Here is a 12,462-nt window from a genome sequence, read left to right as displayed (position 1 = left end):
GGCAAGCACTTAATACATTACAGCTGGTAATAACAACGGGTACATGCAGAGAGGGAAGGGGGGGAAGAAACGCCGGAGCACAGAGATCTCCTCTGTATGCATTCCTTTTATCCCTAATTTGTGTCCATTTTTTGGGACATCCCCTGGAGACATATAACGTTTTTTTCCCTAAACAAACACCAGTCCATGTCCTTCTTCCAAGCATTCACAGTTGGAACCTCCTTCGCCCCCCACATTCCAGCTAAGTTTCTTTTGGCAACCATCTGGCCCAGAGTTGCCCATATTTACTCATTATTATTCAGGCCCGATGGCTCCCAAATATTTAACAAACGCCTCTTAGCCTCCAGTGCCAGGCTTTGTCCCCAGGTCTCTTCCATACAGTGGAGTATCGCTCTCCAATACTTAATGATGTGGTTGCACTCCTAAAGTATGTGTAAAAATGTTCCTTCTCTACCACGCTGTTACCTACACCGAGAATCTACTCCGCAGCCCATCCTCACTAGTGCTGGTCCTGAAAAGTACACTCTATGTAGTATTTTTAGCTGTACCAATTTGAGCCTTGACGTGATTGCAACTTCTTTGGGCGATGCCAATGCCTCCAACTATTCTTCACCATCTATGTTTGTCAGTTTGGTTTCCCACTTTCTACAGAGTTGTGTGAGAGTGTCCGGGCCATGATTTATCCGTTTCTTGTAAGTCAGTGATATAGCTTTTTTAGGCATGTATTTGTCAAGGAGTCTATCCTCCAATGGCGACGCCTCCAGGAGTGTTCAACCCGCTGGGATATTAGCTTGTAGGGCGTGTCGCACCTGTAGGTATCTAAGTCTTTCAATGTGTGCCAGTTCGTTCTCCTGTTGTAGGAGTGAGAAAGCCACCAACCCCCCCCCCCCACCCCCCCTCCTAAGGTCCCCAACCAGAGACAGCCCAATAATATCCCACTGTCGAATCCTTTGGTCTTTCTTAGGGTTCCTAATTGTTCCGAGTCCCACAGTGGGGTAACCTGCGTAATTTTTTTCCCCCAACCGAGACTCCACGGCACAGTGTGCCATACTTCTACTGACTATTTTGTGGGTCCCGTCACTCCATAAAGTGAGGGACTATAGTATTAGGTGACAACTCGGTCATGTTCATGTAGGGTAACCGGTTGCAGGAGTTTAGAACCAGACCATTCTATGGTTGTGTGATTTATGTTTATCAAGAAGTTAGAAAGTTGCAATGAAAAAATGGTAACAACAAACACAGAGAGCGACTGAAAATTCAGGTGTACTAGTTTCTATAGAGAGCTTGTGAAGTATCTCATCTGGATTTTTTTTAATTATATTTTTCACGTTGGGAGTGTGAATGGTGAAAAAGAGAATCGGGTGCGTTTTTCAGTAACTTTAGTTGATTAGAGTTACTGCTTAAGTGAAGTGAATAATGCATCCATCAGAAGTTTTAGACTAGGAATTGGGTTTGGGCTAGCGTATATCCACACAATTTTCTTTCTGTTTGTTGTAAAATTAATTTCTCTGTCATTATACATCTCTCTTACCGTAATGCAATTAACAGGTTTACAAAACAAGACAGCAGACAAGCTCCACTGACAACTCCTACAATTATATTAATGGATGCTAGACAGCATCATTCTTAAAAACATGTTTCATGACTGGGGCCCTTCACATTCGCCACAGGAGAAAACCCAAAATGCCTCGCTTTTACATATAGGTTCCCTTAGCCCAGATCCAAGGACAGGGCCCTTTTGTAGACTGGCCGAAGACATTCACATATGCTTTTGCTGATATCCTTGTTACCCAGAGGCATTATCGAAACAATTCAGTGAAAAATTAAGATGCTCCTCATAGCTCAAGTGGCTAAGGCAGTAGTGGTATTCAAACCTGCTTCCTCTATTGCTTCAGCCTCACTGTAACTTCCTGCTCCAGCCGGCCTCCTTTCAAATCTGTCAAGCCGGATTTTCCACCTAAGCCTGCACTCATGGACCTGGCTCCTACAATATGGCACTGGAATCTTCTAGATTTTGTGAATACATTGATGGAAGCAAAGAGAACATCCACTCATTGTTCATATGCCTTTATATGGAAGGTGTTCTGTGCATGCTGTGTTCAGAAATAGGTTGATCTGAGAACTTGTCAAGAAGAAATGGTATTACCTTATCTTCTTTATTTGATATAATCTGGACCTACAGTTATCTTCTATTAAAGTTTATTACACTGCTGTCACTACTTATAGGAAGAGCCCTTCTCAGATATCCTTTTGGACTATGCCAGTGACTAGCCCCCACATGCATCAAACTCCCGTTTTGCGTTTCCAAATTTGCGAATTTTACCGAATCGCAAATATGGATTCGCAAAACGGGATGCATCATAAAAAGTGCATAATATTTCCGATTCTGTAAAAATCGCAATTTTTACCGAATCGCAAATATTATGCGAATTCAAAATTGCGAATTCGCTATTCCCATTGATTCCTATGGGCCAAAAGGCCCATAGGAATCAATGGAAATTGCGAATTCGCAATTTTGAATTTGCATAATGTTGATGCATTCCATGGGTGCAGGGGGGGGTCCAAAGGACCCCCCCCCTGCACCCCTGAAATGTTTTTTTAAATGGATGTTTCACACACACATGTCCTAAGGAAATGTGTGTCTGTAACATGACATTGTTTAAAATGTAAATTAGAACATTTTAAAAAATTTTCGCAATTTACCACGAGGTTCAACCTCGTGGTAATTTGCACTTGCAATCTTCAAAATCGCAATTTTTTAAATAATGATGCATTGCATTTAAGGAATCGCAAATTTGCGATTCCTTAAATGCAATCGCATTCTGGAAAGTCGCAAAATTAGCGATTTCCATCACTAAATAATGATGCATCTGAAAAAGCATTTTTGGAATCGCAACCGGCCGATTTTAAGGAATCGCACCGTTTGCGACTCCAAAAATGCTTGATGCATGTGGGGGTAGACCTTTTCTTGATGGCCCGTGGAGAGTTTTTGCCCTGGTAAGTGAGGTTAACATTATCTTTTCCCAGTTGATGGGTCTCCTTTATGAGCTCATGCAGAAGGCAGACATTAAACACGTCTCCTGGAAAGTGGTTTAGGACCATTGCTCAAAAGGGCGAGTGAGTTTCAAGCTTGTTTGAAGGAACTTTATTGGCTTTCCTGGAACAACATTTCCTTAAGAACTTACCTTTATTTTCTGTGTAAAGCGATTTCTGACTTTCATATTAATCAGACAGCCTTGCTCCCTGTGTTGTTTTCCAGAGCATTCTACTCCAGAGCTGGAAGAGCTTGTTATGCACTGAATGGAATAATAAAAGAACTTTGAAACATTACTACTTCGACAACACCAAATCCATTCGACAGACCAGTTATTCTTAAATCATAGTGCAGTACACATTCGTTTGGCCTTATCAAAGTAAACAGTAGTTAGAGGGACTCTTTCTTTTGTAATTACTTCCTACTAAAAGGTGAATAGTGATCAGCAATCTCAAGAGCAGTGCATATGTTTGTTAAGCATAACTTTCTGACTGCAGAGCAGATGCTGTGGTAGATCAAGCATCACTGTACAGTTTATTTGTTCTGTATAATTCTGTCCTATTTGCCATTATCTATGAAACCCTCCTCTGGTGTTGAGTGTGATTTAACTTGCAACTCAATTGTACCGCTAATGGATAGGTGAGCAAATTCCATTACAGAAAAGGAGATGTTATTGACCTGTAATTCTAGTTCTCTGTCATGGGTATTTTCCCTGAAACCGGTTAAAGGGACTTTGGCAAACAGGCTATGAAGGCAGTGGTCATTTCCTGTACGTCCTTGAAAACATACTGCCTCATTGACCTCATTCACCCTGCACTGCTTGAAGGGAAGACTGGCTGACTCTGGAATGTTTTTAACACTATGGCTGCTAAGGCTTTTCCCCTCCTGTGCTGATTTATTGAGATTCCCATTGTTCATGACGAGCTCAGCTCGGCATGAGTGTACGAGAGGTGTACCTCATGACGAGCTGAGCTCGTCATGAGCGTCGAAGGTGTTAAGGTGAGTGCCTAATTCGCAGTGTGTGCCCAGCCTGTTAGAGGTTACATTTTCACTTGATTTTGGCATTTTAAAAAGAGTATATTTCAGTAATGTTTGTAGTCAATTGTCTTCTTTTAATTTGGCTTAGTGGATTTACGTTATAAATAAAAAAAAAAGAACAAGAAGAAAATGTTGCTTCTAATAGGCAAGCTTTCGTTGTGGAAAATGTTCATGCAAATGGTGTTTCAGGGACCCCGCTCACATACTGGGATATCCTACCGGTCATGGATTTAGGGGGAATACCCAGGATAGAGAACTAGGACTAGAGGTAAGTAATTTTTCCTTCTAAATATTCTATGAAAAATTCAGTTTGAAAGTTTTAGCTTGAAAACCTATTATCGCCTGTTTTTAGTATGCTGTTACATTAAGAAAATACAGTTGAACTTTAGAATGTGGTACAAGCAAATATTGTTATATTTATATTTGGGCACAGATTTAAATGTATGCAGCTGTTTTATTATTTACGCTTATAAGTTGTAATAACTTATCATTTTAACATATAACCTTGTTTCCTGAAGGTGAACGGCCTTTTAAATGTCCCTTTGAAGGCTGTGGTAGGTCATTCACAACATCCAACATTCGGAAAGTACACATCAGGACACATACTGGGGAAAGACCATATTACTGTACAGAGCCTGGATGTGGGAGAGCATTTGCTAGTGCTACAAATTATAAGAACCACGTGCGAATACATACAGGTAAACAAAATCTACTTTCTTCGAAAACATTTTTCATTTTTTTAGGCTCCACTAATGAATACAGTACTGGTTTTGTATAGTTTATCCGAGTATGTTATATTTTATGTCTTCATTGTCATTGGAGAATCCAACAACACTCCCACTAAGGATTGAGGCCCCAATGTTTGTAATGTACACATAAACAAAACATGTACTGTTATCAATCAAAGCCAGTAAACAACTGTAATCCAAAGAGGGTAATCAGGGCAACAATTAAACTCCACCACCCAGAATATACTATACCCAACTGTCTTAGGAATGTTCAGAGATGGTCACAGTGAGCATTTACCGGTAGCATCATCCCCACCAAGCTATAACTCATATGGATCAATCTACTCATAAAGAAGGCAGAGTTAATTGTGTCAAGAATGCTTAACTAAACCAATTCTTAAGCAATTTAGTGGCCACATTGTAAACACATGGAAGTCCAACTACTGGAGAATGACGATAACAGTACTGTTGGCCAAGACAGCAAACCGGAAGCTCACAACTAGGACTCGAGGATGGACTGTTCTTCATTGCAGTAGATTGGGCATTGCATCCTAATTCTTTTGGACTTGCTGGCCCTGCCAAGTAATCTGACATTACTCTTTGATCTAAGTAGGTCGTTATGAAATCTCCTGTGCAATTTTTATGCATGGACAATCAAATAGAGATCATTAATAATAACTTAGTAGGGGAGTCCAAGAGGGAAACTAGAGGAAAGGCCATCAACTCTAAAATGGTAGCATGGAAGTATTTCAAAACAGCTGGTCATGGAGGGGAACAACCCTCATTGAGACTCAAGAGTCCTCTGTGCCCTACCACACAAACAAGAAGAGGCCGCCCTACGCATGTAAGAGAGTCTGTGGATTCTTAACTAGTTGAAGTTAAACTAGCATTTGCAGTTCCATGCTCCATTTAGACATGCAGTGCACATCAAACATACAAATTCACCATAAGCCAATACACACCAAGAATGCCTGCACACCAAGAATGCCTGAATCACAGGGCCTACTCCAATTGGTTAGCTGTTATTATGGCACTTTCTATATGACTATTAGTGTGAAATAACTGTTAGTCGAAATAGTGTACACTACTGCTGCGTATGTGGGCCGAACAACTGTATTTCAGCTATGTTGCATCTCACTAGCAATCAAGGTGGACTGAAAAGTCAGGCTCACAGTGTCATCCATGTACACTGTCTGCCTTTTAACTATTCGAGATAATTGCCTCTGCTCTTGTGCTTTCAGATATTTTAACCTTCTAAATATTAAGGCATATGCATAACTTGGAAGGGATAATAATAATGGGAGACCTGCTCTCACCTGTGTATGCCTTGAAAAGAAAATGTACAGTTGTCCACACGCATGATGAGCAGAGCAACACAAAGGGATTGTGGTAATGGAAATGAGCTACATTGCATTCAAAGACTACAGCATGCCAATTCACGTGTTTGCACCCTAAGCTGAATTGAATTTGAAGAAAATGTTCCTCTGTGTGCTTCTGGTTCCAATATTAACATTTGTATAAAGGTTTACAATCATCTTGGACCTCTAACATTCACTGGTGCAAACATAAACGGTCAAGCCAAGAATTGCCGGCATGATACTCTGTTAGAACCACATAAATAAATATCAGCGGTTGCCAGCGAGGTGCACTAGCTCATGATAGCACACTGTTAAAGGGACAATTGTATGGGATTGAGTATCAAAACTGAAAGCTACTAAGGCAGAGGGGTTTGGCCATTGCAATTACATTACCCTCGTAGGATTTTAGCCACTCATGGAAACTGAGACGGCTAGTCAATTATATTTTACCCTTGTTTCCAGTAAAATAAATATATTTCTGTTTAGCCTGGTTGAGGGAAATTTCGAAGAATGCCTGAAATCTGCCTTTAAAGAGTCCCATAAGGTTTAGTCACATACATCCCCATATCATTCTCATTTTTATAGTTTGTAATGCATCTGATCACCTCCCTAACTGTTTGGTCATAAAGTGGGCTTTCTTTAAGACGTCATCCCCTATACCTAGTCAGGTTTTTGAGGCAGTGAGTGTGGCCTAATCTAACATCCAAACAGTGCTTAAATTGTGCTGGTGGTTTCTGTTGCTCGGCACTGCAATTAATTATCAACACCTGCACTTATGACTGTCTGCCACATGGTGGCACTGTTTGCCAAATTTAGATGAGCACAATAATAATTCAATATACATTTAAAAAGACTAATTTGTGCTGCCCAACCAATTCTTATATAGTAAGTATTTTTGTTAACTGTTCGATTATTTAAAATATTTACAGTAAAACCAGCTAAAATCAATGCCCACCCCCCATGTCTCTCCCTTCTTGTTACAAGATCCTTTTTGTCTTTAGACCGGGGGTTGGTTTCATGTTACACCAATATTACAATGAAACCCATTAAAAATAATCTGTCTCTTCTTTGCCCATTGATGTTATTGCCGGTCCCTTATTGTCCGATAAACAGTCTCTGAGTTTCAAGAGCTAAGGATAGTGCCTTTATAAACTCACTTCTAAGGCCTGTCTAATGAAATGGATAAACTTTGCCATCCTTGCGACAATATATGTTTTTGTTTCCGAAAGACAACAGTCTGACGCATCCTAACACGATCTGATGCCAAAGTCCCTTAATGTAGGACGAAGCAGCCTTTGTCGTTCACTCATCAGTTTAGGACAGCAGCATAAAAGGTGAAACCAGTATTCCCTGTGATAGTTACATAGCCGACAGGAGACTTCGCCATCTTCTCGCACCCATACTGGGTTAAAATCTAAAATTCTAAGGGCCATAAGCCTCATAAAAGGATTTTCCTGCGAGCTTGTACCCCTAGTGCTTCCCGTAGCTACTATTGAGCTATATAGGTATTCGTCCAGTGCCATCGTGATGGTATTATGGCGGAGTGCAGCTCGATCCTTTACAAACAAAATGAAGCAGGCTTGCTGTTTCATGGTATTTGACCAGGCCTTTTGTGAGATATCAGGTAGAGACAAATTATCAGCATCAATATTTAGGTCCTTAGTGCTTTGCCCAACTTGATATGCCAGTGGGAGTCTTCTTCTCTAAAGATTGTTTCCAGGTGATATTTCAGAGTGTTATTCGAGGCTTTGAGGACCCTGATGTAGTACTTAATTAGGTCCCCCTAAAAGGCCAATTCAGGTCTACAGAGCCCTAGTTCCAATTCTTATAGCTTTGAGGGCCTGGAAGAGTCTGAATTGTCATACTTGTAGAAGTGTGAGAGTTAGTAGTTTCGTTGCTAGTGTCATTGGTAGTGCTGGTAGGGGCAATGGTTGGTGCAAGCAGCAAAGGCCTTCTGACAAGGCCTGTGGCACTCTTCTTTTTTTTTTTTTTTACAAATTAAGCACTGATACAACCTATCTACATAGGAGAAGGTAAAGGCTACTTTGTAATGTTGATAATTGCCACATGTCCACTAAACCCATCGATGATAGCAGAGGTCTGTTTTCCTCCGCTATTGATCTTGTGTGACCCGTCCCTGTATGGTTCTGTCCTTAACGATCGCTATTACAATATTAAAGTCACCCCCAATTATTATTTCTTTTTTGACTATCATTTAGAAGTCTGTGATAGTGGATTTCAAAAATATCGCCTGAATTCAGAGCATGTATACATGATATTGTGTATATTTGATGTTGCTCATCTGAAAATTCATCCACAGTTTTTACCAGATTATTTAATGTTGCCCTCAAAGCGGCCAACTCTCCTTTCACTGCTTTGAAGCATGTCTTAAGGTCAGCTTTCAAAGAACCCATCTGTCTAAAAAATCTGTTAAAGAATTGTTGCATAAATTCTCTGGTAGGTTTTCTTTCCAGTCATAGTGGTTGCTTATATGTTGTGGTGGCTGTGTAGTTGGGCTGTAAGCTCAGTGGACCTAATGTGTTAAAGGATTTGCGAAACCACTTGGTTTGCAAATGCAACATTACTTTTTATAATGTACAAAACACATTTTACAAGTCAAAAAGGTTTTTCCAACTCGCAAACCGGGTTTTGCAAATTCTACCGAATCTCAATTGGGAAAGGCATAAAATGGGAGTTTCTTCTGAATTGTGACTATGTATGCAATGTATCAGAAATTGCTACAAAAATTCGAGTTGCAAACCATTCAGCAATAACCAACACCTCAAAGGTAGAATAATTACTGTTGCGGTGCTTTCCCCTTTTGGGAATAGTGGTGGCAGCAGGAAAAGAAATTCTACATAGTTTATGCTTATAAATACTTCTAAATACTTTGAACCACCAAATCCGATCTTGGTAGACTCACTTGTAACAATATTCTTCATATTGGAGCTTATATCCTGTCAGAATATTTATAGGTATCCATAAATCCATGACACCTCTCCCACATCAGGTTCCATGCAGAGTTTTTTCCTATTCTCAACACATTTTGTTACTGGTGTCCCATCAGCAGGGAAAAATATATGAACAGCAAAACACTGGAACAAAATGTATAAAACACAGTAATTATTGTTGAGAGTTCGTATTTTAACTACCTAAATTAAAAGATATTTTTGGCCACTATTCGTGCTTACCTGCCTATTTTAAAATCGTTCATAAAACCGGCATTCACAGTGCTGTGCATCCCATAGATCACTGTTAGCCAATATGGCCGCTCATCTTTCTGTTAATATTGAATGCGTTGAAGTGACATGGCTTCCTGACGACAGATAATATTTGATGACTAAAAAATACAAATCAAATTCTTTAACAGATTGTTTCTCACTCATTCTCAAAAGAGAAAATGTAAAATTCGAATATTTGTTTGTTGACCAGGTTCAATTGATCATGTATTATGTTCTAAATTTATTTTATGTATTTTTCTATTTAGGGGAGAAACCATATGTGTGTACAGTACCTGGATGTGATAAACGGTTTACTGAATATTCCAGTTTGTACAAACATCATGTTGTGCACACGCATTCCAAGCCTTACAACTGCAATCACTGTGGCAAAACGTACAAACAAATTTCCACACTAGCCATGCACAAGAGGACAGCGCACAATGATACAGAGCCCATCGAAGAAGACCCGGAAGCATTCTTTGATCATCAGGGAGGTTAGTACCATTTTGTAGACGACTCCACCATACCAAGTAAAATAATGTTTCTTGCTATGATGACTCAAGTCATCAAAAGAATCTCTGTACATGTATTTTACATTAGTACCCCAAATCGAACTTTTTATGTACATATAGATTGTATTCATGGTTATATTTAAAGTATTGTATCAGCCCATGACTCGAAAATGGAAGTGTTTTGTGTCTAACCCTATTTTGTATGGAAAGAGAACACTTATGATTCATTTTTTTCGAAAACTTGTTTCAGATATTGCAGTTACAGTACTGTAAACCTAATACTTGTTCAAGAACGTCCATTCTCCCTAACTATCAATCTGAGGCGGCTCATTCAAACTGGCACACTGACTTGTCCCTCAGTAATGGGAATACCCTAGCAGCAAAAGTGCTGTTTTTCTAACCAAATATTACATTTTCATTCTAGTGAAAATGTGCCTTTTCAGCTTTAATCATGACTTGTTTCCTTTGATTGCTTTCATTGACTCACTTCCATCTACTGGTTGCGTTTGTGAGTAGCAGACTAATTAGATTGATCCTTTAAATTAAAAAGCACTATTGGTAATTGAGGTTTTGCCCCTATTGCAAGACCATTTTCCTGAAGTATCCTTTTCAAAGATTTCTGTTGTCTGTAGTTTCCGCTATCTTGTATTGTCTAATTTTGTTTAACTCAAGGCTGTCACCTATCTCGTCATGTGATGGTGCCCTTTTGTTTTGCTATCATGGCTCTAGACTGCCTCAAAACTGTAAAGACGTTTCAGCCAATCTGAGTGCAAAAAGTGAAATTTAAAGCAAGGGGACAGTTTAGCTGGGGCCATCTGCAGTCCACTAGACTAACAAGTTGTCTTGCTAGATAGAGGTAAGTAATTGCTCATCTCCGTTGATCGGCGTGAGACCATCACGTAATTTGCTGTCTTAACCAGTGTAACTTGTTGGCAACTTGCCATGCTTCCCCATGGCTGGGTAGGCAGCGCAACCGTAAGTCCGGTGCGTATACCTCCCGGCGGAATGAGCTTTGAAGGTAGTTAAGTCAGCAAAATCATGCTACTCTGAGAAGAGGAGCTAACGCGGCACAGGGCCAGTTGCCCAGCAGGCTTTTCAGAACAGCCATGTGTAAAATTGAAGATAAAATGAAGATGAAGAGCCTCCAGGTAGGAAAATAGTAGTCAAGTTTATTCCAGTAAAAGTGATCCCATCCATCCAGCAGGGGAAGTCGGAATCAACTGACCACAAGCTGCAGAAGCATCACCACAACAGGTTCTATCACCATGGTGCACCTTTAAACATAAGCAAGGGGACTACATTAATTAAAGAACATATGTGAAATAAGTAAATGCACAATATTACACACTTTCCCCTATATACAAAACTAAAACAGAGTAATACTAGGAAACACTATGATGAGACTGTATATAATAAAACATGTTACATCTGATAGTCATCAAATTTCAATGGTAACCTGGAGATCCTCTTGTTTCTCGAATCGCCATCAATTTTATTATCCACTGTAGAACTCGGTCGAGAAGCAATTGAGGAGAAATCATCTTCATTAACATTTAACTTACTGTTCTTAATGACCACCACTCTATTTAGGTTCCAAGTGGAGAAGTGTGGCTCACGGTGTGTGGAGAAGTGTGGCTCACGGTGTGTGGAGAAGTGTGGCTCACGGTGTAGAGCAGGCAGACCCGGAAGCTGAGGTCAGACCCGGGACCAGGGTTCAATTCCCGACGCGGCAGGGTCTTGAGCTCAAATGTCCACGGACTCGATAATTTTCGCTTCGGTGCCTGCTCTAATCATGGGTTCTCACTCTGCAACTCTGGGCATTAAGCTTGCTTAATCTCCACAACGGCCCCCTGCGGCGGGATGCCTGGCTTTCACCTTGGGGATGCCCTGTAGGGGCTATCTTACAGGGAAAAGCCAAGACGGGTTCCCAAGGCAAGCGCCGGGAAACCTCTGGGTAGCTGTGCGCTCGTTAAATGCAATAATAATAATAATAATAATAATAATAAATGCATAAATTCTCAGTTTTGATAGCATTTGTCAACACTTTGATTACCCTATGCGGTTTTTGAAACAGATTGGAAATTTTCCTGCCAACTGGAGCTCTAATCATAACTAAGTCACCCACTTTGACAGCAGTAACTTTCACTGCTTTTCTTTGATCATAACTTATTCTATGTGCCTTTATTTTTTCACTTTCTTTGAGCCTCCAATCACTATCGGAGGCTTTCGCACCTCTTTTAGATATAGTGTCAATGATCAAAAAAGGAGCAACCAAAGTATTAGCACTTCTTCCTTTAAGTAATTCAAAAGCTGTGCGACCAGTTATGACATGAGGGGACAACCTGTAAATTTTAACATTCCTGATGACTTCCTTTTCTCAATCTAAACAGTTTTGTTTGGCTAAATCAATGGTCTCTTTTAAAACACGGTTGAAGCATTCCACCATGCCATTGCTCTCGGGATGATAAAGAGCACACCTCTTCTGTTTGATGGAACACTTCAACAAGAACTCCTCCATTTCATTGGAGACCAATTGCGTACCATTATCAATTAGTATGACCCTAGGTAGCC

The 12,462-nt window shown here is 40.2% G+C and overlaps 1 protein-coding gene across 1 annotated transcript in view; it reads left to right on the top strand.

Annotated features, from left to right (window-relative positions):
* Nucleotides 1–12,462, top strand: part of ZNF143 (zinc finger protein 143) — a 415,284-nt gene that overhangs the window by 348,786 nt on the left and 54,036 nt on the right. The window contains exons 11-12 of the mRNA XM_086955969.1: nt 4,591–4,770; nt 9,646–9,873. Of these exons, the coding sequence (XP_086812095.1) occupies nt 4,591–4,770; nt 9,646–9,873 (408 nt within the window). The remainder of the gene's footprint in view (nt 1–4,590; nt 4,771–9,645; nt 9,874–12,462) is intronic.

The sequence above is a fragment of the Lissotriton vulgaris genome, chromosome 2_1, assembly GCF_964263255.1.
Source record: "Lissotriton vulgaris chromosome 2_1, aLisVul1.2, whole genome shotgun sequence".
Classification (NCBI taxonomy): domain Eukaryota; kingdom Metazoa; phylum Chordata; class Amphibia; order Caudata; family Salamandridae; genus Lissotriton; species Lissotriton vulgaris.
This window is presented reverse-complemented; position numbering and strand designations above follow the sequence as displayed.